This window comes from Sylvia atricapilla, chromosome 15 (genome assembly GCF_009819655.1).
Source record: "Sylvia atricapilla isolate bSylAtr1 chromosome 15, bSylAtr1.pri, whole genome shotgun sequence".
Classification (NCBI taxonomy): Eukaryota; Metazoa; Chordata; class Aves; order Passeriformes; family Sylviidae; genus Sylvia; species Sylvia atricapilla.
Genome location: NC_089154.1, coordinates 6326592 through 6350348, shown reverse-complemented (window position 1 = coordinate 6350348; position 23757 = coordinate 6326592). Strand labels below are relative to the sequence as shown.

Here is a 23757-nt window from a genome sequence, read left to right as displayed (position 1 = left end):
CAGCATCCCCCGTTCCATTTGGAATATTTGTAGCCCTTGGAAGGGTGATTTTTCCACTCATTTATGGGTGGAAGGGGCTGTTCCAACTGCACGAGAATTCCAGGAGTTTTTCAACGCTCTGTATAGCCCCTCAGGAGCATCCCTGAAGAGCTGCCAAGTTCTCAGCAAAAAATTTCACTCCTTTCCCTGCATCTCCCGTTCCATTTGGAATATTTGTAGCCCTTGGGAGGTTGGTTTTCCACCCCTGTGTGGAAAAAGGCGACTGTTCCGCCTGCATAGAAAATTCCAGAAGGTTCCCAGTTCCCTGTAAAGACACTCAGGAACATCCCTGAAGAGTTTGCCAAGTTGAAAGCAAAAATTCCACTTTGCTCTGCACCTCCTGTCCCGTTGGGAACATTTGAAGGGTGGTTTTTTACCCCTGTGTGGGTGGAGGGAACTGCACAGAAAATTCCAGAATGTTCCCAGCTCCCTGCAGAGCGTCCCCAAAAATTCGCCAAGCTGCCAACAAAATTTCCCTCCTTTGCTGTGCTTTGGAGAAGGAATTACAATCACTTAGGATATCATTAGGATAAAGTAATTATCCCTAAGGACCAGAGCTGTTATCCAGGTGCTAATTAAGGAGTTTTGTTATTCCTGCAAAAATCTTGGCTAATTAGAGCCCCTCCCACCTCAGTAGGACCAGGTTGGCTCCTCTCAGGCAGGAAATTTTGGTGTTAAAATCAATATTTTGCACAGGAATCAATCCCGAATTCCAGTTTCTGTGTCATATTCCGTGATTCCAGCAGAATGGTGGAATTACAAATATAACAGCACATGGATTCAGGAAAGGTTTTCCAGGGAAACTGAGCTGGGTACAAGCACAAGCTCCAGAGAAAAACTTCCCAGAAAAACTTCCCAGAAAAACTTCCCAGCCTAGCTGGGAATGAGCTTCCCAACTGACCAAAACAGTGGGAATTTGGGACTTGCCAAGCTGAGATTTCAGGCTGTGCTCCTGTCTGGACATTCCCATCATTTCTGGAAAATGGAGGAAAAGCTAGAAAACAAAAGGATTTTTAAAAAACTATTTTTAGGCATTTGGGTTTTTTTTCCCCCCAGAAATTCTTATCTTGGAGCACCATGATTTCTGGGAAATGGAGAAAAAACTGGAAAGACAAAGGAGCTTCTCTTCAAGCAGTGATTTTTAGGGATTTGGGATTTTTTTTTTCCTAAAAAATTTATAGATAGAACCATGGTGCATGCAGCAAAACCTCATCATTTTATCCCATTCCTCCTCTTCCTTTCTCCCAGTCTCCCCTTTGCTTCCCAAACCTTTTGTACAAAGAATCCAGGGAAATTCTTGCCAGGAAAATGCTTCCATGGATCTCACCTCCCCCAGCTTTGGGAAAAGTAGCTGAAATAAAGATTTTGCTTTCAGTACCTGAGGTTGTTTCTCTCTTTTCCATAAGTTTTTTCCATATGTTTTTCTGGGACAATTTTAGCTCATTTCATCCAAAGAATTCCCAGAAGGAAGCTGTCGCCAACTCCTTTCCCTCTAAACCAATCCCATCTCTCCAAGATCTCCCAATTTTCCTGAAGTTTGTGACTTTTAAATAGAAAATCCCAGATAAAAAAAAATGGATCCCAAGCCTTGAATCCTCGAGTGTGCTCCTGCTCCCCAGGACTTACATCCTGAAAAGAAAACCTGGGAAATTTCTGTGAATTTAAAGCCACATTAGAGAGCTCCACATCTTTTCCCCTTCTTTTCCTACTTCTAAATCCTCCCTGTCCCATCTCTAGGTTGGAAAAAGAATTCCCAGCTGGATGTGCTGCTGGCAGGAGCTCTGTGGTGGAGAAGGAGCATTCCTAGCTGGTCTGGAATTCCTCATTCCTCACAGATCCAGCAGTTTTCCCACAATTTTGGGCTCATTCCCATCTCCCGTTTGCTGCACTGTCTAAAAATCGCAATTTAAAAAATCCCTGATTTATTGCCAGGTCTGGAAAACCAACCCAGAACCTGCTCAATCGATGGAATTCCAGAGATTTCCCTTTCTTCTTGGAAGCAGCAAAAAAAATCCATCATTTTTATCCCTGAATAAACACATCTCCAGGAGGGATATTTGGATTTCAGAGCTCTCATGACTCATCTCAGTGCCAGGAGCAGAGAAATCATTAAATCCACATCAACTCCAAGGGCACAAACGACTTTTCCAAGCATTCAAAGGGATCCAAATTATCCCTGATGGCCTAAAATCCACCAGGAATCTTAACCGGCCGAGGTTTTGGGGGGAAAACTGGGATATGTCAAAGCTGAATGTTCCCACTGCCACATTTTTAAATCGCTTTTCCAGGGCTGGACACGGCTTTTGGGAAGGAAATTTCCCTAAAATCCAATTTAAACGTCCCCAGCTCTGCTCGTTCAGCTCCCTCTCTCCAGGGAATGCCACAATCCCTCACTCCCATCTCCTCCCACTCTATTTTGGGGATAAAGAGGGGAATCATTAAGTTCAATTCCAGGGGCAAAATCCAAAGGGTGTCCACAGGATCCTGGTGGCCTAAAAACCACCGGGAATCTCAGCCTGCCGAGGGATTTTGGGGAATTAATTGGAATCTCTAAAATATCCGAAGATTTTCCCACTGCCACCTTTTAAAATCCCTTTTCCAGGGCTGGAATCCCTAAAATCCGACTTAAACCTCCTCTGGTTTTGTGTTTTTCCACTTCCTCTATCCCGGGAGTGCCACGATCCCTCGTTCCCACCTCCTCCCGGCCCATTTTGAGGATAAAGAGCCAGTTTGGGTGTGATTTCATCCCTCTGGATGGATTTTTCTCAGGAATAACAACAGGCACCGGTGCCTTGGGCAAACTGTTCCCTTCCTCTCCAGGAGAAAACTTTGGATTTACAACAGGAACAGCGAGATAACATCGAGGCCGATAAGGAAACCAGGCAACAAATCAGGCTAATGGATTGCCCCTGGATGAGTGGAATGGGATTTAATGACTCCGGCAAGGATCTGTCCGCTCCCAAGGATTGGGAGAAAACGCAGGAGATGGGAGGGGAAAGTGGGAAAACAAACAGAGAGAGCGCTTCCGAGCCAGGGAGCAATCCCGGCTAAAAGCCTGGATGGAGACTTTGGCCTTCCACACCCTCCCTGAACGCTGGGAATGGCAAATCCCAAACCAGGACAAACCGGGAATGGCAATTCCCAAACCCTGGACAGACTGGGAATAGCAAACCCCAAACTATGAAAAGGCTGGGAATGGCAATTCCCAAACCATGGACATGCTGGGCATGGCAATTCCCAAAACCAGGAATGGCAATTCCCAAGCCCAGGACAGGCTGGGAATCTCCATCCTTCCCCAGGATGAGAGGTGGGATTCATTTTGCGGATTCCCTGTTCTTGCTCCGTGCTCTGTTCCTGTAAATCCTGAGGATTCCTCGTTCTCCTGATCTTCCAGAGTGTTTTTATTTTTCCTGGCGGGATCCAGGCAGCGGGACCTGGAAAGGCCAAATCCACTCTGGGATCTGCTCTCTGCCCTTTTCCTTGCTGAATTTTGGGAGGTTTCCTGTTCTCTCCCAGCTTTCCCAGTAAAAATCCCTGGGATTCTGATGGGGCAGCACCTTCCTGTGGGGAAAACTCTGGGATTTGTGCCCTTGCAGGGCTGGATTTGGCCCCAGCAGAGATGTGGGAAGAGGTTCATCCCCTCAGGAATGGGCAAACAGGGAGGATGAGCTGGATCCCTGGGATGAGGAGGGATTTGCTTCCCGATTCCCAAACCAGTGGATGTTTTCCTCTCCAGCTGCATTTGTATTCCAGCCAAAAAGCTGCTGCAGAGATTTGGGCACCCAACAATTCCTGCCAGACATGGGGAATGACAGCCTAATGCTATTTCCAGGGGGAAATCACATTAAAATCAGCTCTCCAAGGAATTGCTTCCTCTCTGGATGGTTCTGGAAACAAATCCGTGTCTGCTGCCTCCGGGCTGGGATGCTGCAGCCACCCCAAGGCCATTTCAGGAGTGGAATTCCATGTGCAGGAAAGTGAGGAATTGCCACTGAATTTGGGGTTTTGTTGATCCAAAACCCAGCACGCAGAGCCTGTGAATTCCCAGGGAATCACATCGGAATCGTCTCCCTTTCTCCATGCAAGGAAAAATCCAAAACAATTCCCCCACCAGATCATTTTTTTTTTCCTCCTGTTTTTCTCGGTTTGCATCCCTTTTAAGTCAGAATCCTGAATTTTTTCCAAGATTGAAAAGACACTGGCTGTAATTGCAATTTGAAAGAATTTAAAAAATTAAAAATTGTTATTTTGATTTTTAAAATTACAATTAAAAATTGGACAGGGACGGGCTCATTGATGCCAGAGATCTTTTCCCATCTCAGTGATCCCATGATTCCAGGGATCCATTCCCATTTCCTGGCTCTGTCTGTGCGGCCCAGCTCAGCTCCAGGTTTTTTATCAGGTCAGAAATCCACAGATCTGTTTTTTCCCCTCCCTGAAAACGTGCTGGAAAAATCCAAACACCATCGAGTGCCATGAATTAATTCCATGGAAATGCCTCTTGATTCCTGTCAGGAGCCAGGCACAGACACATCAGAAAATAAAATAATTCCAAGTGTGGGATGTGGGGCTGTCAGCCCCGTCTGGCACCCGGCATATGGGGCTGGAGCCTGCGGAAAAAAAAACGGGACAGGGATGCAAACAGGACGCTCTCATTAATTCTGGGAATGCATAATTAATTAATTACCTTGCCCAAGGGAGCTGCTGTCACCACGGAGCCAGGGCTTCTCCTCTGGTGAAGCAGGAATTGTGGGATTTGTGTTCCCTGGCTCTTGGAATCAGGAACTGTGCATGGGATTTGTGCTGAACTGGGAATTGTGCACGGGATTTGTGTTCCCTGGCTCTTGGAATTGGGAACTGTGGGATTTGTGTTCCCTGGCTCTTGGAATTGGGAACTGTGACATTTGTGTTCCCTGGCTCTTGGAATTGGGAACTGTGGGATTTGTGTTCCCTGGCTCTTGGATTTGGGACTTGTGCAGGGGATTTGTGCTGCCTGGCTCTGTTGTTCCCCCTGGATACAGGAATTGTGCCCAAGATTGCTGCCCCACCCCTGGAAGTGCCCAAGACCAGAGCTTGGAGCACCCTGGGATAGTGGAAATTGTTCCTGCTTGTGGCAGGGCTTGGAATGGGATGAGCTTTATGTCCTTCCCAAACCATTCCATGGTTCTTTGTTTGTCCGGGAAAAGCCAGGAGAGCATAAATTCACTGAGGCCTTGGAGGGGCTTATATCCTTTATTTTGTCCACCAGAGCAGGAGGAGGAAAAGCCCAGCTCTGGAATATAAAACAGGATTGGGGGTTGCAATCTTGGGCCTGCCATCCCAGAGGGACGCACTGGGATTATAAACCCCAATCCCGACCAGCAGAGAGGATCCATGGAAGAAGAAGGGAAAAATCTTCCCTGATAATTCCCAGCTCACTGCACTTCCAGGGCTGGGCTGTGTTTGCATCCAGGCTCAAATCCCGACGGGAATTCCTCTGTTATCCCCCATCCCCGCAGGCCAGGACTGTCCATTCCCAGCTTTTTCCAAGGGCTGCTGCTTTCCCTGGTTGGAAAAAGCCCCGCGGGTTCATCCCAGGCCGAGGCAATGGGATAATTCCAACATTTGGGAGGTCAGGAACGGGATCCGGGGCTTAAAGGCTTAAAGGAGAGAGGAGGCGGCGGGGCCAGCTTCACCTGCCGTGCCTTTCCAGGGAATGCGCAGGGAGAGAGGATTAAGGGATGGCAGCGGGAAAGGGGAGAGGGAACACAGAAACACCGCAGCGTTTCCCAGCCCATGGCAACGGCGCCGGATTTCCATGGAGTTCTCCAAACAACACCCGAAGGGGAGGGAATGAACCAGCCAGGAAAAGCAGGAGCGAGAGCAGCTGAGGTATTCCAGGTGAGCCAGGGGCTGCAGCTGGATAAAATGGATCCCAAATTATGTTCGGGGGATAAAAGACAGGATTAAATGTATCCTGTATCCCAAAGGTGGGTTTTTCCACACCTCCTTCCTTCACATCCTTTGGGATCCAGCAGCTGGAATTCCCATTATTCCACGGGTGTCATTGCATATCTATAACTGGAGCCTGAACCAGAAATTCCAGTTCTTTTTTTTAATACGTTATTTTCTTTCATTTTTATTTTATCCGAAACAAAATATCCTGGGAATGAATCACAGGAATGAAATCAGCTGCTCCTGCCTCAGCTGCAGTTCCAAGGAGCAGGGAAAGGCACTGGGAAGTGGAAATTGCAGCTTTTAAGGATGCTGCTGATGGATCAAGGCTGGGCCAGGACTTGGTGTCGCAGGGAATGTTTAGATGCCAGGGATAATCCCACCCCAGGGAACTGAGAACTGCCTTAAACTGGGAGTTAAAGAGTGAAGGTGCAAAAACTTCCATGTATGCCCTGGCCTCAATCCACTGATAAATCCCGGGATAAATTCCACACTTCAGGCACATCCCTGGTTTATTCCTGCCTTGGAGAGCAGCCAGGAGAGAGCCAAAGGCAGAGGATTCCATGGGGACCCTGGAGGCGCCCAGTGAAGCCCATGAATCCCAATCCCTCTGAGATCTCACCTGGAATCTCCCTTGGGAATTGCTGTCTCTTAATGCCACTTATCCAAACTGAGTCCATGATTTTCCCCCTCAATTCAACCCATTTTTCAAGGAATAATAAGTGAATCCCTGAAGAAAGCTGCTCCTGGATACCAAAGGTGGATTTTTTTCCTTTTTTGTTCATATCCTTTGGTATCCAGCAGCTGGAATTCCCTTTATTCCATGGATCCCATTGAATATTCATAGGTTGAGCCTGAACCAGAAATTCCAGTTTATTCTTTATTTAGTATTTTATTTAGTATTTTTAATTTATCCAAAATGATTTTTCCATCTCCTGAAGGTCAGGTGGATACCAGGCAAATTTTCCGTGATCTTCCCATGGGTAGGGTTTTTTTGGTGGGTTTTTTGTCCTTGTTTTTAGATTTTTGGTTTTGTTCTTGTTTTGGTTTTTTTGTATTTTGTATTTTTTTTTTGTTTGGTTGGGTTTTGTTTTTTTATTTTTTGGTGGGTTATTTAATTTAATTTAATTTTATTTTATTTTATTTCAGCAGAGCAGAGCCAACATTTGGAATCCTTGAACAAATCAAAGGAAAAGCTGAATAAGCTGGAATTCAGAAGGATTGTCTGTCGAGGTATTAAAGATGTCACTCAATCCCTGGCGCTGAGGGATTGGGGCTGGAATGTGTGAATAAAAAAAATAATAATAATAAAATAAAAGGGGCTTTGGGGAGTGTCGATGCTGTCTGGAGCTTCCTGGGAAGGGCTGGCTGGGAGGACAGATTTTCCCAGGAATTTGTCAGTCTTTGTGGAAGGATGACATGTTTTGATGGGATGTGTGCAGGGACGTTGGCAGCTCAGCTGGCTCCTCAAAATCCCACTGCCGAGCTGCCAGGAAAAGCCCAGGAATGGCACTTGGGGACTCAGGGAAAAGCCAACGGAGCTTCCCAAGGCACAAAGCAGGGCTGAGGAAAGATATTTGTTTTAGGATGGGGAGGGAATCCCGCAGAGCAAAGGCTGAGAGGATCTGGGAGAGATGATCTGGAGGAGCTGCAGAAAAACATTCCAGAAATCCCAGAAAATTCCAGAAAATCTCAGGAAAAAAAAAATTCCTTGGGCTGGGAAAAGATCTCCTCCAAGGCAGCATTCCCACAGCTCCAAATTCCTCAGGGAGCCGCTGGTTGGAAAGGGAATTTTCCTGGGAATTGGGACATTGAGAGCTTTCCTAAAATTGCTCCTCAAATATGATGGATTGCAGCATGACCAACGGGAATGTTGGATGGGCTGGCTGGAATTTCTGTTTTCTGGGAATTGGGATCCCAATCCTGACCTGGGGGAGTGGGAATAGAGGTGGGATTGATCTGGGGCATGTGGAAAACATGGCCCAGGTTCATCCACCTCTTTTCCAGGGTCTGTTCCCTCCAGATAAAGCTTCCCTTGCTTAATTCCAAGGATCTGATCAAATTCCATGGAAAGAGGAGAGAAATTCTCTTTGCTCTGCCCAAGCCAGGGTTTACCTCCTTCCAAGAAAATGGAAATTTATTAAAATTAAAGGGAGATTTTATTTATTAAAATCCATTTTCTATCCATGGCAGATTTTCCTGCCCCAGCCTTGACCTTTCCAGTCATTTCCCACTCTGGAGCTTCCAGGAGGGATCATTTCAGGTGGGAAACTGTGGGAATCACAGCCCAGCTCACACCAAACCAACAGGAAAAGTTCATTTTATTCATGGATCAGTTAAACCTGGCTGTGTTGAGGGTTGGAATGTGGCGTAGGGCAGGTGGCCACTGGGAGAAACCTGGGAGGAAATTACTCATGGTCCCAGCCAGGCTCTGGGTACATCCTGGGAGTTCCTGGGTTTGGGAAGGTGAGTGTCACATCCAACACAATAATTGGAATCATGGAATTATTGAAATTGGGAAAAACCCTCCAGGATCGAGGCGCAAACCTTGCTCCAGTCACGAGGGGGTTGAGCTGAGTTTAATTTCCAGAAATGCAGTTTTGAGTCCAGAGTTACACTCAGAACCGAGGAATGGACACCAAATCTCCCCAGGAGCCCGCGGCCGTCAGCACGGACATCCCAGTGACAGGGCTACAGGACATTTCATCGGGGGGGAAGGTGGAAATGTCACGGGTACATTGACTCCTTTCCAAAACGTTTCCCTAATCTTGGCTTTTTATCCTTTCTGTCTGTGTTTGAAGGGCTCCTGACTGTTCTGGTTCTCCGGGATGGCTTAGTGACAGGAAAACAAAGTAAAGGCAGCACCCAGCACACCAGAACCCATTTCCAGAGCAGTGCTGGCGCCTTTTTTGCATGAAACTCTGAAGAAATCTCATTTTCCTTTCAGAAATCCCCTTGAAGAATTCCTAAAGCTCCCAGCTGAGCTGTTTGCTGCCCGGAGCTGATCCCAGCAGGGCAAAGCAGCCTTAAACCCAGCTTAACAAGGGAATGAGAGCTGGCCCTGCGTTGGTCTGCATCGCTGGAGGGGTAACAAAACCTGGAAATCACTCCCTGGACCCAAAGTGGTCCCAACCCTCAGATCCAGCAGGACACCACCAGAGCCTGGCATTTCCAGCTGGGAAAAGCAGGGAAGAGCCCTCTGTGTACATTTCTTGGAGCTTCAGGGGCTCCACATGTTCTTTTTGCATGAGCTGATCTCTCCTTGAAGTCCCTAAGTCCATGAGGGGACCCTGCAGTGCCAGGCCGTGTCCTCCTTGATGTCCCCAAGTCCTCCAGGGATCCCCAAGTCCTCCAGGGGACTCTGCAGTGCCCTCCTTGATGTCCCCAAGTTCTCCAGGGGACTCTGCAGAGCCAGGCCATGCCCTGCTTGGTGTCCCCAGGTCCATGAGGGGACTCTGCAGTGCCAGGCCCTGCCCTCAGACCTTGCTGGTCTGCATGTGCCCGTTGAACTCCACGTTCCTCTGGGTCAGCATGGACTCCTGCAGGCGGCTGCTGTTCTCCTGCCTGTGCTCCACGGGCTCCCCGTCCTCGGGCCCGTCTCCTTTCCGGAGGCACAGAACCTTCCGGAAGCTCTGCTTGAAGTTGTCGGAGAGGAAGCCGTAGAGGATGGGGTTGGCGCAGCTGTTGGCGTAGGACAGCACCACCATGAAGAAGTAGAGCCCCTCGAGGACGGGGTCGGCGGGCAGGATGAGGATCAGGTTGACGATGTTCATGGTGTAGAAGGGCAGCCAGCAGAAGACGAAGACCACCACGATGATCACCACCATCCTGGTCACCTTCCGCTCCGAGCGCCGGCGCCGCGTGGAGCCCACGCGGATCCCCGAGGACTTGACCTTGACCACGATCAGCAGGTAGCACAGGCAGATGACCAGCAAAGGGCCGAAGAAGCCCAAGGCCGAGGTGTAGATGATGAACGCCGCTGACCACACGTTGACCGGCTCCGGCCAGTTCATGTTGCACGTCTGGAAATCCTCCTGCACGTCCGAGAAGATGATCACGGGCAGCACCACCAGGAAGGAGAAAGTCCAAACCGTGATGCTGATGAGCTTGGCCACCCTGGGGCGTCTCCACTTGGTGGATTTGATGGGGTGCACCACGGCCAGGTACCGGTCCATGCTCATCACCGTCAGGCAGAAGATGCTGGTGAACTGGTTGATGCCGTCCACGGTCATCACCAGCCGGCAGAGGAAGGAGCCGAAGGGCCAGTAGGAGATGGCGTTTTGGGTGGCCAGGAAGGGCAGCCCCAGCATGAAGAGCACGTCGGCCACGGCCAGGTTGAGGATGTAGATGTTGGTGACGGTTTTCATCTTGGCGTGGCGCAGCACCACGTAGATGACCAGCGCGTTGCCGCTCAGCCCCACGGCGCACACCAGCAGGTAGCAGATGGGGATGAGCACCTTGTGGATGTACTGGAATGGGGGTGGCTCCGGGAATGTCCCGTTCTCCGTCACGTTGGGCAGAAGGAGCAGCAGCAGGGAGGAATTGGCCTCACCGGGAGTGGCTTCTGTGCTGAACGGGCCGGAAAAGTACAAAGGATCCATGATTTATCTTTTATTTTTCTACTTCTCTCTCTCCGTGTTTGTCCTCTTAGGAGAGGTTAAACTTCACGGGCATCTTGTTCCTGGAAGGAAAAAATTCGAAGTTTGAAAATTCAAAATCCAAAAAATTTCAAAATTCGAAAAATACAAAAATTCAAAAATAATTCAATATTGAAAATTCAAATTTCACAACTTCAAAACTTCAAGGAAAAGAGAGACAGGAAGAGTGAATTCAAAATGGACTTTTACAATCACTTCCATTTGCTCTTCTGTTTGGGATTTGGGGTGGAATTATACAGCCAGGGAATGGGATGGGATCAAATCCCAACAAAGGAATCACACAGTGGGAGAATCCCGGAGCTCATCCCAGATTCTGTTTCATTTTCACAGGATGCAGGGCTGCCTGTGACTGTGAAATCATTCCCTGGAGGACCCAAAGTGGTCCCAAACTTTGGATCCAGTAGGACTCCACTGCTGAAGGGATGGTGATGGATCTTTCCCTGTGAGGGTGGAGAGGCTCTGGAATAGAATTCCCAGAGAAGCTGTGGCTGCCCCATCCCTGGAACTGTCCAAGGCGGGGTTGGAGCAACCTGGGATAGTGGAAGGTATTGGGCTTGGAACTGGGATCAGGGGAGGAAATAAAACTTTCCATAACATTGGAAAACTCTTGGAAAAAACCCCAAACCCTGAGCTCCAAGACAGAAAGGATCATGTCTGAGGCCTTCCCCACCAGGTCAGGGTGTGTGCACAGGGAAGGGAAGGCATAAACTCCTTCTTTTCCACCTCTCAAAACTATTTTTTTGTTTTCCTGCATCCTCTCCTCTCACCCTGAACTGTTTTTTATCCCAAAAAATCCCTTTTTCCCTGCAGGAAATCCAAGCTGCAGTGGGCAGCTCCAGGACAGCTGAGCAGATTTGAAGCTGGAATAAATTTTACCAGCTGCTCTGAAAAAGGTGGAGAATTTCCAAGGCCCTTTTTCTGTGGCGTGCTTGATTCCCAGGAATATTTTTCCATATTTTTTCCTTCTTTTTTTTTTTTTTTTTTTTTTAAGAGTGGGGTTGGGAAGTAGGTGTTTATCAGGTGGAGAAACTTGGAAACATCACCTCTAAAGTAATTTAAAGATTCAAAGCACCAAACCCCGCAGCAAACCCTGGCGAAGGTGGAAGAAACACCCGGCAAAAAATTCCCCTCCCATCACCTGACGATGATCACAATCCCCGGGGTTTGGATCTGGAATCACAAACGCCCAGCCCACAGCTCCTGGGAAATAAAATAAAATAAAAAAAGCCATCTGAAGGCACCTCCGGTGGCGGCTGGGCTTTCTCCTGGGGTGAGAAAAAACCTGGGGGAGAGGAGGAGTCCCGGGAGGAATCACAAATGTGCCGAGCCGCTTTGGGAATGTGCAGATGGGGAGTAGGTGTCTCACGTGGCTGGGTGGAGGGGGAGAAAATCGGGAATGCAGCCAGAGCTGAGGGAGCTGCCCGAGCTCCGGGGGGTGAGGATGAGGCGGGAGGAGCTGGATGTGATGCTGGAATATTTGGGATTTATCCTCCCCCCTATCCCTGCAATTCCCAACATCCCGCTGCAGGCAGAGCTCAGCCAAGACCATGCTCCTCATAAATTAACCAGGAGTGGGTCAGAGTTTGGAAAAAATAACAAAGGAAGACTCCAGTGCTTGGGGAAAAATAACACAGGAAAAGTCCAGTTCTGGCTTAAAAAATGGAGTTTTAAATCCTGATCCTCAACTCATATTGAAATCCTGAGTTGTAGCAAATCTCAGGTTATTTCTGGGGGAATTCTGGGAGAAGCCAAAGCTGGGATCCCTCATTGTCGGCTGGGAGAGGTTTGGAAATTCCCATTTTTCTGCTGTGACCCCACTGGGATCACTGAAGGGAAGAACGGGAAGGAAAAATACTCAGGTTTATAAAATTACATCCATGGAGCTGCATCCTTGGGATGGTGCTGGGATTGGGAATTTTCTTCCCAGACGAGCTCAGCACATCCAGGCTGGGCCCAAAAAGCCCAAATTTCCATCTGAGCCTGGACAAAAAAAAATGGAAGGCATGGAAAGGAGCAGTGCTGGAACTCAGCAGGGAAGGGCAGGAGGGGCAGCCGTGTGTGGCTCCTCCGCTCAAAAATGGGAAAGGACATTTTTCCAAAGTCCCTTTTCCCAGATCCTTGCATTCTGGGACTGGAGGAATTCCCACAAATATTTCAGTCCTGGTCATTCCACCACCTCTGGAGCCCAGGCCTTGGAAAGAGGAGCTCTTTTCTTTGGATACTTCTAATTTCTTCTCTCCCTAGAGAAATCCTCCAGCCCCAAATCCCTGTTTGCAGGCGGCTCTCCCGGCCATCCATTGGCATTCCAGAGGTTTTCCATGAAGGACTTGGGTGTGTTTTCCATGGAGAGGAACTTCCAGGTTCCCTCAGCAGCAGCTGTGCCAGACTTTTTCCCTGGAGTCAGGGACACTTTTGTCACCTCAGTGTTCTGGGACTGTTCCCTTGGGTTTAAAAACAATTTTTTGGAATTTTTTTTGAAAATTCCCATGGGAATTTTCACCTTGCCCTCAGGATTTCTGTTCCGTGGGATGAGCTGTACAATATTCCCTGTCAGGCCGAGCAGATTGGGAAGGGAATCTCAGAACCCTGGAATGGTTTGGGTGGGAAGGGACCTTCGAGCTCATCCATGAGCACCTCCCATTATCCCAGATTGCTCCAGCCTGGATGTGGACAATCCCAGGGACGCCCCAGTGTGTTTTCCTGAGGGAAAATCCATTTCCTAAGGCGCTGATGCAAAACCTCCCAACTCTTCCCTGCTGTTCCCAGCACCAGGAAGGAATTTACTCCATCTGGACATTCCCCATTCCCAGGATTTGATGTCCCAAATTCCCCCAGATCTGCAAACCCAGCCCAGATCCTCAATCCACGTTTTCTTCCCTCAGCCTTTGCCAAACCTCTGGGATTTTTCCTGGAAAAAACACCCCCCTTGACCAGCTGTAAATCCATGTTTCTCTGGCTGCCTTGGATGAGCACAGGGAATTTTTCCAGGTGACAATTTGTCCCTCACCAGCAGCGATTTGGCCTCAGCTCATTTTGTCACCACCTCGAACCTCCACGAAGTGATTAAAGATGATGATTAAAGGTAATTAAGACGCGCTGATTGATCCCTCGCAGCTTTGTTTGGTGTTCTTAATTAATGGATTAATAACGAACAGGCCTCCAGGGGATTTCCTCTCATCCAGCTTTTTTTTTTTCCCCTTTGGTTTCCAGTCCCCCCACCCTGGGATTGTCCATAAATTCTGGGGGTTTCTGCCTCAAATCGAGGAGCTGGAAATACAAAACTAGAATAATCCCTGATAGAATTCCAAGTTTTAACAGAGCAGCATCCTGGGGGAAAAAAAGATCAGCATCCACAGCAGCTGAATATATCTCTGTCCCTGCCTCCCAAAAAAATGCAGGGAATAAATAGCAGAGGTGTTATGGTGATAGAATTTCATATTTGTGAAAACTCCTAAATAAACCTGTGTGGGGGAAAAAAAAACCAAACCAAAAACACCTCAGGGATTAACAGAACAGCGACTGAAAAATCATCCCAACCTAAGGGATAAGGGAAAGAAAACCAAATATCTAAAATTGAATTAAATTTTTTTAATTTCAAATTAAAAATGCCCGGACAGATCGAGGCTGAAGTTTTCCCTGGCTCTGGTCACAGCAGGAAAGCAAAAAAAATCCAACTCGGTGGAGAGAATTGCATGAGAGTGGGGCAGGAATTGCCGCAGAAACCTGATTTTCCAAGGCTGGATTGGATCCTGCTGCTTGTTCGCCTCTGGAATCATCGCTCTGCCATCCACGATAATTGCTGGGAATGGAATTAACAGCACCGGGATGGCCGATTGCTGCTTCCAGCGGCAGGATAATGAGGGAGAATACACCCGATGGCAATCCAGCCTTTTTCAAAGGGTCTTGGGAAGGAAAAACCACCGGGAGAACTCTCCAGGAATTCTGTCCCGGCAGCAGAAATCCCATCCAGTGGAGTTGGCTGCAATGAAGTCCCAGAATTCTGGCAAAGGCTGAGGGGAGAAAACATGGATTGGGGATCTGGGCTGGGTTTGCAGATCTGGGGGAATTTGGGACATCAAATCCTGGGAATGAGGAATGTCCAGATGGAGTAAATTCCTGGGGTTTAATAATTTTTTTCCCTTCTGGAGCTGTGTCCATCACCTGCTGCTTCCCAGAGAAGAAGGGGCTTCATCCCTTGGATTTGGTGTGTCTGGAGCAGCAGGAGAGGGAAAGAGCTGGGGAGACCTGGCAGAGAAGGTCCGGGATAACTCAAAAATCCCGGGATAACTGGGTGGGAGCAGCAGGGAAATGCAGCATCACCCTGAGAGCTGCTGCAGCAGCTCCCGAGTGATAAAAATGTTCTGTACCCATCCAGCAGCTCCCACACAGCAGGGACAGCTCGGTTTTCCCGTTCCCAGCCCTGTCCCACCACCTGGAGTTCAAAAAAACCCCGAGGAATCAGTTCAGATTCTCCTGAAAAGGAACTTTCTCCTTGTACAAATCTGCCCTTGGTGTTTCTCAGGGGGCGTTTGTTGCCCCAAAAACCCGAGCGATGAGTTTTTCTCTGCTGAAAACAAAACTTCCTCCCATGGAATTGCTCCTCTGCTTCCACTCTCTGAATTGGGATTAAACAGCGATCAGCTGAATTCCACGTTCAACAAACTTCTTCCCACTTTTAACCCTAAAATAAATACCTTTTAGAATTGTATTTTCACCACCTCCTTACCCCGCAGCTCATCTCAGGGTTTCCCAGAGCACCTGGAAAGCCACTCCTGTTTTTTTTTTTTTTTTTTTTTCAGGAGCAAACAACTCATAAAACAACCCAGAAAACCAAATGTTTGCTGAATCCTTTTAGCTTTTTTTCTCCCCAAACACGTTTAGGTCGTGCTCAGGGATTGCTCATCCGGGCTGAGCTGCTCCTGCCACAACAACAGTCGTGGAAAACAAACGCTGATGGTTTGGGGCCAGGTTTAACTGGGTTTGGTCCCAGATATAAGATGCGTATGCTCCTGGATTTAAAGCTGGATTTGCTCCCGATTTGAGGTGGGGTTTGTCTCAGATTTAAGATGGGTTTGGTCCCAGATTTAAACTGGGTTTTATCCCACATTTAAACCAGGTTTGCTCCCAGATTTAGGGTGAGTTTGCTCCCAGATTTAAAGCTGGGTTTGCCCATGGATTTAAGGTGGGGTTTGTTCCAGATTAAAACTGGTTTTGGCCCCAGATTTAAACCGGATTTAGCCCGAGATTTAAGATGGGATTTAAACTGGATTTGCTGCTGGATTTAAGATGGGTTTGGTCCCAGGTTTAAGCTGGGTTCGCTCCCTGGTTTCAGCCTCTCCAGGCAGGGCACGGTGTGGGGCTCCATCCCTGCTCTCACTGGGGCTGGGCTGGAGCTCCCAAACCCGGCCCCAGCTCCGGCACATCCCCAGATCCCGGGGGTTTTCCCCAAAGGTTTCCTTTCCCCAGTTCCTCTCTGCAGTCCGGGGACACGCGGGGATTTCAGGGACGCTCGGGGTCGGTGGAGAAGCTGATCCCGGGCTCAGGGAGAGCAGGAACAGCCCCGGGCCCCACACTGGAAGGAGCTCAGGAACAGCAGCTCCAGAAAAGGAGACTCAGAGGGGGGAAATTCCAGGATTTCGGGAATCTGGGGTCTCTGGCTTGGATCCGTCTCACTCCCGCGCAGCCACCGAGCCCTAGTGACTGTCCCCAGGAGCTGAGGGTCCCCAAGCATCCCCAGACTGGTCCCAGCAGCCTGGGAGCAGCTCTGGGGTTTCACCCGGGGGTCTCCTCCTCCCCAGAGCTACAAAAACTCTCTGGCTGAGCCCGAAGCACCCGAGCCCCACTGTTCCTTCCCTGCTCTTGCATGCCACGCTCCGGGGACAGGCTGGGAGCTGCGGGGAGCCCACGGACAGCCCGGCCCCATCCTGACCCCCACCGCGTCCCCTTGTCCTTGGCATCCCTGCTCGCTGTCCCCCCCCTCCGCGCTCCCGGCCGTGCTGGAGCCCACAGGAGCATCCTGCGAGCGGCTCGGATCGCCCCCAGCGCCAGCCGGGGCTCGGCCACATCCCCGCGGTGACAGCGGCCCCGGGCTGTGCCCGCACTGTGTCCCCCCGCTGGTGTCCCCTAGAGCGGCGCGGCCACGCTCGGGCTGCTCCTGCCCCCAACGCGGCATCGTGCCCACGGCCGGGGGACCCTCCTGGGCACCCCAAAGCCCGGACGGGTCACCCCATTGACCAAAGGGTCCCTCCTGGGCACCCCAAAGCCCGGACGGGTCATCCAACTGTCCAGAGGGACCCCCCCGGCCAGGATTGGTCACCTCACTGACTAAGGGGACCCTCCTGGGCACCCCAAAGCCCGGATGGGTCACCCCACTGCCCAGAGTGTCCCCTCGCCATCCCCCCAGCCCGGATGGGGTCACTCCTCTCTCCAGCATCACCTCTCGCCCCTCAGAAGGACAAATTCGGCGTCTCCACAAGTGGAACCCAAGACTGCGGTGCCTCCTCGACCCCAGCGAGCCCCTCAAAGCGGAGTGCGCTCCACAAACCCCCCTCCTGCCCCGTCCCCATCCTCTCCGCAGTGATCGCTCCCGTTCCCGGCTCCCGTTCCCGTTCCCGGCCATGGTTACCTGCGGCTCCAGAGCCGCTCTCCCGCTGCAGCCGGAGCCTCCCGCTCCCGCAGCGGCGCCGGGAGCGCTCCCCGCGCTGGCCGCTCCCCCGGGAGGAGCTCGGAGGGGCCGGGGGTGCCGCAGCCCTGGGGCCGCCCCCTGCTCGCCAACTTGGGCTGGAGCTCGGGAGCGGCGCTGCGGGGAGAGGGAGCGCTGAGCGGGGATGCTCTGCCCGCCGCTGCCGCCGCGTGTGTGTGCCCTGCTGGTGTGTGTGTGTGTGTGTGTGTGCCCTCCGTCATGTCTGTGCCCCCTCCGCGTGTCTGTGCCACCTGCTCCTGTCTGTCCCCTTTCCCATGTCTGTGTGCCCCTCCTCATGTCTGTCCTCCTTGCCATGTTTCTGCCCCCAGCCCCATTTCTGTCCCTCATTCCCATCCCTGTTCCCCCAGCCCTGTCCTTAGCCCCAGCCCTGGCCGCCCCATCCCTGGCCCCCATCGCCATCCCTTTCCCTCATCCTCGTCCCTGTCTTCCATCCCTGTTCCCTCATCTGTCCCCATCCCTGCACCTGTTCCTCCATCTCTGTCCCGTTTCCCCATCCCCGTTCCCATCCCTGTCCCCCCATCCCTGTCCCCCCATCCCTGTCCCCATCCCTGTTCCCATCCCTGTTCTCCCACCCCTGTTTCCCCATCCCTGTCCCTGTTCCCCCATCCCTGTCCCCAGCCCTGTCCCTGTTCCCCCATTCCCGCCCCTGTCCCCCCATCCCTGTTCCCTGTCCCTGTTCCCCATCCGTGTCCCCATCCCTGTCCCCATCCCGGGCTGTCCTCACCCGGCCGGGGTTTGAGCCCCTCCAGGTGCGGTGTCCGCGCTCCGCTCCCGAGAGGGGCCGGAGGGGGAAAAGCCGCATTTCCCCCGCTCCAGCTCCCGTCCAGCCCCGAGGAACCCTCCCAAATCCTCCCGCAGGCTCCCGGCTGGGATCGAGCCCCTCCCGGGGATGGTTTGGGGACACCTCGGCGGCTTCGGTTTGATGTCCCTGTCCCTGAGCAGAAGGGGTCCCGGGTGCCGAGGTCGCATCCCGCCCCTCCCGGGAGGTCGGGATCCAGCGTGGGGAGGTTTTCCTCCCGCTGGCTCCGAGTCAGGCCCTAAAATCGCTCCTGGTGGGAAGACGGGGGCTGAAAATCCGGGCTGAGAGGGGAACCCGGGGTTGGATTCGCTCCCTCCTCAGCTCCCCGAGACGCCGCTGGGCAGCAAGGGGCTGGAGGATTTGGGATTTGGATTATTTTGCCATGCAACAAGTGCGACAAAAGTGAGGCAGAGCTCTCCCCCCTCCTCCCCTGTGCTGTGACATCGCTCCCGGTGTCACCTCAAGGTGTTTTCTGCCCGATCTCTGGGCAGGTTTGGGGGGCTCAGAGCGGCTCCCTGCTCATCAGCATGCAGCGAGCATCGCGCTCCGAATAATGGATCTGATCTTAATCCTCTGTCGAGGCTTTTCAATTAGAGCCGGGCGCTTTGAGTCAGACGTGTGAAGGCAGGGGGAGAGAGAGAGCGAGGCAGAGCTGCTGCCGCTGCTGGCATGTCGGGCTGGAACTCAATCTGCTGATGTATTTATGGGCACGGGTTGCTAAACGGCAGCGAGACTCCAGCCTGCTCTCGCCATGACAATGGGGAGAGTCATCCAGATAAAAATAGAGTTGGGGATGATAAACAGGCAGCTCCGGATCACCTGCTCGGGCAAACACGCCCAGAAAATGCCCACGGTTTATTGCCGGGAGATGAGCCCAACCGGAGTGGCAGCTTGAAGCCAAGTGGGGTTAATTTGAGGGATTATTTTGGGTTATTTGGCTTTATTTTATTGGAATTTATTAGCATTTTGTGCTACGGAGAAAAAAAAAAAAGTTGCTGGGTAAACACGCTGGTGCCCAAGTTGCCCTGAAGAAAGCAGCGATTTTCCTGTAAATAAACACTTGGAGAGAAAAAGGGGTTTTACCGGGATCTGTGCTGGGAAACGGGCAGGATTTTCCAAAGCTCTCAAGGCTGGTTAAATTCTTTACCCACTCGAGACAACAGCGCCGTGTTGGGGCTGAATGGAGGGAACACAAAGCCTGGGAGAGCATTCCCTGTAATCCTGATTTCAGTGCATGATTCCCTGGGCAGAGGGCAAAGAGCAGCTCCAGAGATCCCAGGATAAACACAAAACTGGGGAGAGCATTCCCTGTAATCCTGATTTCAGTGCCTGATCCCCTGGGCAGAGGGCAAAGAGCAGCTCCAGAGACCTCGGAATAAACACGGAAAGGAAAAGAGTTCCTGGCACCCGTGGGTGGCACAGAGACCTTCGGTGGCACAAGGGACAGCACCCTACAGGGACTGGAGAGTTTCTTTCATTTTTAATTTTTCTATATTTTTTATTTGTCATTTTTTATTTCGATTTTTTTCCTTTTGCTGGATGGAAGATCTCACGATCCATGCGCTTGCAGCATTTTTTACCTCGACACTGCGGAGAGGAAGAAAAGAGATTGAGATAAAAACCTCAGAATGAAGGATTGGGGCTGGTTCTGCTCTTCGTGCGTGTCCTTGTGGCCAGGAAGGACAATGGGATGGGGAAGGTTTTGGGAAGAGCATTCCCAGCTTTAGGAGGGGGTGAAGATGAGGAGGGGATTGGAGGGGGTGAGGATGAGGAGGAGACTGGAGCAGCTCCATGCCCGGGAAGGGCTGAGGGAGCTGGGGCTGCTCAGCCTGGAGAGGAGCCCCAGCTGAGAGAGGACCTCAGCCCGGTGCATCCCTGAGTGTCCTTGGGTGTCCCTGAGTGTCCCTGAGTGTCCCACTCTGTCCCTGGGTATCCCTGGGTGTCCATGAGTGTCCCTGAGTGTCCCTCTGTGTCTCTGAGTGTGCCTGTCTGTCCCTGGGTGTCCATGTGTGTCCCTGTATGTCCATGAGGGTCCCTGTCTGTCCCTGAGTGTTCCTGGGTATCCATTAGTGTCCCTGAGTGTCCCTGTCTGTCCCTGAGTGTCCCTGGGTGTCCATGAGTGTCCCTGGGTGTCCCTGGGTGTCCCTGTCCTGCAGGGACAGGCTCAGCTCCAGAGGAATTCCCCCTGGGCAGTGCCCAGCCCTGATCAGATCCGACAGAGGGTGGAGTCTCCTCCTTGGGGACGTTCCCGAATTTCAGAATGCAATCCCACTCTGGGATGACCCCTGTGCTCCCTTCCAGCCTGCCCCACCCCAGAATTCCATGATCCATGAACCAAACCCCTTCCAAATTCCCCCAATTCTGTCCCAAACCTCCTTACTCTGTCACACCCAGCAATTCCATGTCCTGGCAGCATCCCTGGAGGGGTTTTTCCCGGGAATTCTGACGGCTGTGGAAATGCTGCCACACATCCTGGCACCAACCCAGCTGAACTCCTGCGGGTGTGACAAGGGGGAGCTGCGGGGACAGAGCTCGGGAAGCTCCTCCTGCCTTTGGAATCTGCCAAAACACGGCTGAGGCAGCAGGGATGGGCTGGGATCCAGATTTTTAGAAGGAAGAACTCCTGGAGAACTCCGGGCAGCAGCTTTTCCCAACTGGAGATTGGCATTAAGGATGAGGGGTGTGGAATCATCTCCAGGAGAGGTTTGGGTTCAAGCCTGGTTGGAATTGGATGGAAATGTTGGATGGAAACGTTGGAATTGGATGGAAACATTGGAATTGGATGGAGATGTTGGAATTGGATGGAAATGTTGGAATTGGAGATTACTCTGATTAATGACTGGAACAGGACAATCGAGATTTCCCTTTAAACCTCAGACCAGCATGGAGATCAGAGGAGCAGAAGGTCCTTGTGTTGGTCCCAGGTTCTGGAATTGTCAATCTAAAAATTCCTTCTGGGCAAATCCGTATTTTTAGAAGGAAGAACTCCTGGAGAACTCAGAGCAGAGGCTTTTCCTGGTGGAGATTGGGATCCAGGAGCTGGTGAGGAGGAATGAGGGCTGTGAAATCATCTCCAGGAGAGATTTGGGTCCAAGCCTAACTGGAAATGTAGGAATTGAATCCTTAGGGCTGGAATTACTCTAATTAAGGACTGGAGTAATTAAACCAAGATCCTTTAAACCTCAGACCAGCAAAGGAACCGAGGAGCAGAAGGTCCTTGGGTTGCTCCCAGTTTTTGGAGCTGTTGTTCCAAATGGATGGGATGGGAAGGATTTGACACAGAATTTTCATGTCCAGCAGAGGAATAATGTCAAACCCAATGGAATCAGTGTGGAAATGTGGGGAAACCTGTGGAGCCAGGCTGGGAATCAACGGAATCAAAACCGTCCCAAGTGGTGAAGGAGCAGCTTTATTTAAACAAAACAAAACAAATCGAGTTGGAGGTTCTGGAAAAGAGGGAAGCAGCTCCTGGTTAAACAGAGGGTTGGGGCTGGAGATTTGTCCATGCCCCATTCCCACAAAACTCCCCAAAGTGCAGGGATGGCCTTGGGAAGATCCCAATGCCAGCCAACACAGCATTCCCAGTCAGGCTGGGACTCGATCCCAGCTCCTGAGGGATCCAGTCCCAGCTCCTGAGGGACTCTATCCCAGTCTTTGCCTGGAATTCCCACCACCTTTTCCTCTCAGGATTTTAAATATTAAATTTTAACTTGATCCTACAGAGAAAAAGGGAGATGAGCAGGATAAGAGCTCTGGATACTGCTGGGAAAATGATGGATCAGAGCGGAAATCATCAGCTGGAGCCCCCAAAGGCAGCTGGGATTTGGGCTCTGGTGAGCCCGGAGTTATTCCTGTTGCCATAGAAATAAATGGATGTGTTTTCTGCTGCTCCATGCTCAGAGATATCCACAGATATCCATCATCACCACCAGCCACGGCCTTCGCTTCCCAATTGTTCCCTCTCCCAGGAATTCCAGCAAGAAGTTTAGTCTTAATTTTAATTTTAAACCTAATTTTAATTTTAATTTTATTTTTACTTTTATTTTTATTTTTTCCTGCAGCCTCCCATCCGTTGGAATTCCTCGGAGAGAGCGGGCTCGCGCTTTGCCGCTCTCCGTGGTGCTGCAGAGGTTCCGAACGCACCAAAATTCCTTTTTTCGGCCTCATTTCCTCCCCCAGCTCCCACTCCAAGGCAGGAATATATTCCAGGAATTCATTCCATGTTTCCCAATCCCCAGAATTTCGCAGGGGAAGCTGAAAAACAGCAGAGCCTTATTCCTTCTTTGATTAAATCCCATCAAACTTTCCCACTTCCAAACAAGTCTGAAACTTCCAATCTCTTCCAACGAGTCATTCCCGCTTGGAATTGTTCCCTGAAAATCGTGGATTGTGGCTGAAATGCTTTTTCACACCAGGTTTTAATAAATCCATTCAACTCCTCATGTCCTTGGATTGTTCTCTCAGACAAAGCCAAACTGGAACTCGTGAAAAATCCAATTATTTTTGGATTTTATTCTTTCCAGTGCCTCCAAATCATGGTGAAATTCCTGGAAATATATTTCCTGCCGTGCCAGACTCTTGGAATCAAATTAAGGAAAGGATCTGGAAGGGGAAGGGGCTCCCAGAATTCCCTAGAGGCAAAGGACTCCTGCATTCCTGCTTTTCTCCTCAGGAACTGCAAGTGCTGATTTTTGGGGAATATTTTCAAGTCGCAGAGGGAATCTCTGGCAAATATTCCCGGCTTGGGAAGATAACAACGCCCAGCTCTTACCAAAATCCTTCAGAATCTAATTTATGGAAATAAAACCCACCAAAATAAATTCTAAAAATTTGTGGTTTTATCCATAAGGGAGGAATTCTGCTCGTTCTTGTCCTGATTTATAGGAAATTTTTGATCCCAAAAACTGCAGCTCCAACATTCTCCTGGTTCAGCAGAAAACAGGATTCCCATGGAAATATTCCCATGGAAATAATCCCATGGAAATAACCCTGCAGTGGTCGCAGAATGGGAAAAACCATGGAAGATTCTGGATATTCCTGACTTTAATTCTAGAAATTAAAGCAAAATTAGGACTGGCTTGGTGCAAAACCTGAGAAAAGATTAGGGTTTATTCTGGAAAATATTTGACCCCAAAGCTGCAGCTCCAAGATTCTCCTGGTTCTGGGATCAGGAAGGTGAAGCAGGAATGTGGGTGAGGAAAATTCCGGGAATAAATCCTTTGCCACCTGCTGGAAAAATCTGCTAAAGCTTGCAAACACCAAAGTTATTTAAGGAAAACACCAGAAATTCCTGCCCTGCCCACATGGGAATCCTTGGAAAAGCTGGCAGCTCCTTCCTGCCGTTTGTTCTGGGGTTCTGGGAATTAAAAAAAAAAAATAATCTGTTAAAAAAAAAAAAATCTAATTCTCGACCTGTGATTCCTGCAGCAAATGCTGGGATGGGGAGGGAACAAGGAGAGAGGAGAAATCCCAGATGTGAATTATGAATCTCTGGTGTGGCTCCAGCCTGCAATGAATCCTGTTGGACACCAAGCCCAAATTCCAAGAGGATTTTTTTTGTCTTTTCAGAGGAAAACTCCTTTACTTCTCCAGAGCAGCAGCTGAGCTTGCAGAGCACAAAACCA

General features: G+C 50.4%; 2 protein-coding genes across 2 annotated transcripts in view; one reads left to right on the top strand and one right to left on the bottom strand.

Annotated features, from left to right (window-relative positions):
* The window catches only part of CHTF18 (chromosome transmission fidelity factor 18), a 371533-nt gene that overhangs the window by 318016 nt on the left and 29760 nt on the right, over positions 1-23757 (top strand). The gene's annotated exons all lie outside the window — the stretch shown is intronic.
* SSTR5 (somatostatin receptor 5) lies at positions 9450-10574 on the bottom strand. The gene has a single exon (XM_066329587.1). The coding sequence runs from the start codon at positions 10572-10574 to the stop codon at positions 9450-9452; it is 1125 nt and encodes a 374-aa protein (XP_066185684.1).

Bases quoted from the DNA above. Each gene is read 5' to 3' on its own strand.
- SSTR5 (XM_066329587.1), bottom strand. From the start codon at position 10,574: ATGGATCCTTTGTACTTTTCCGGCCCGTTCAGCACAGAAGCCACTCCC.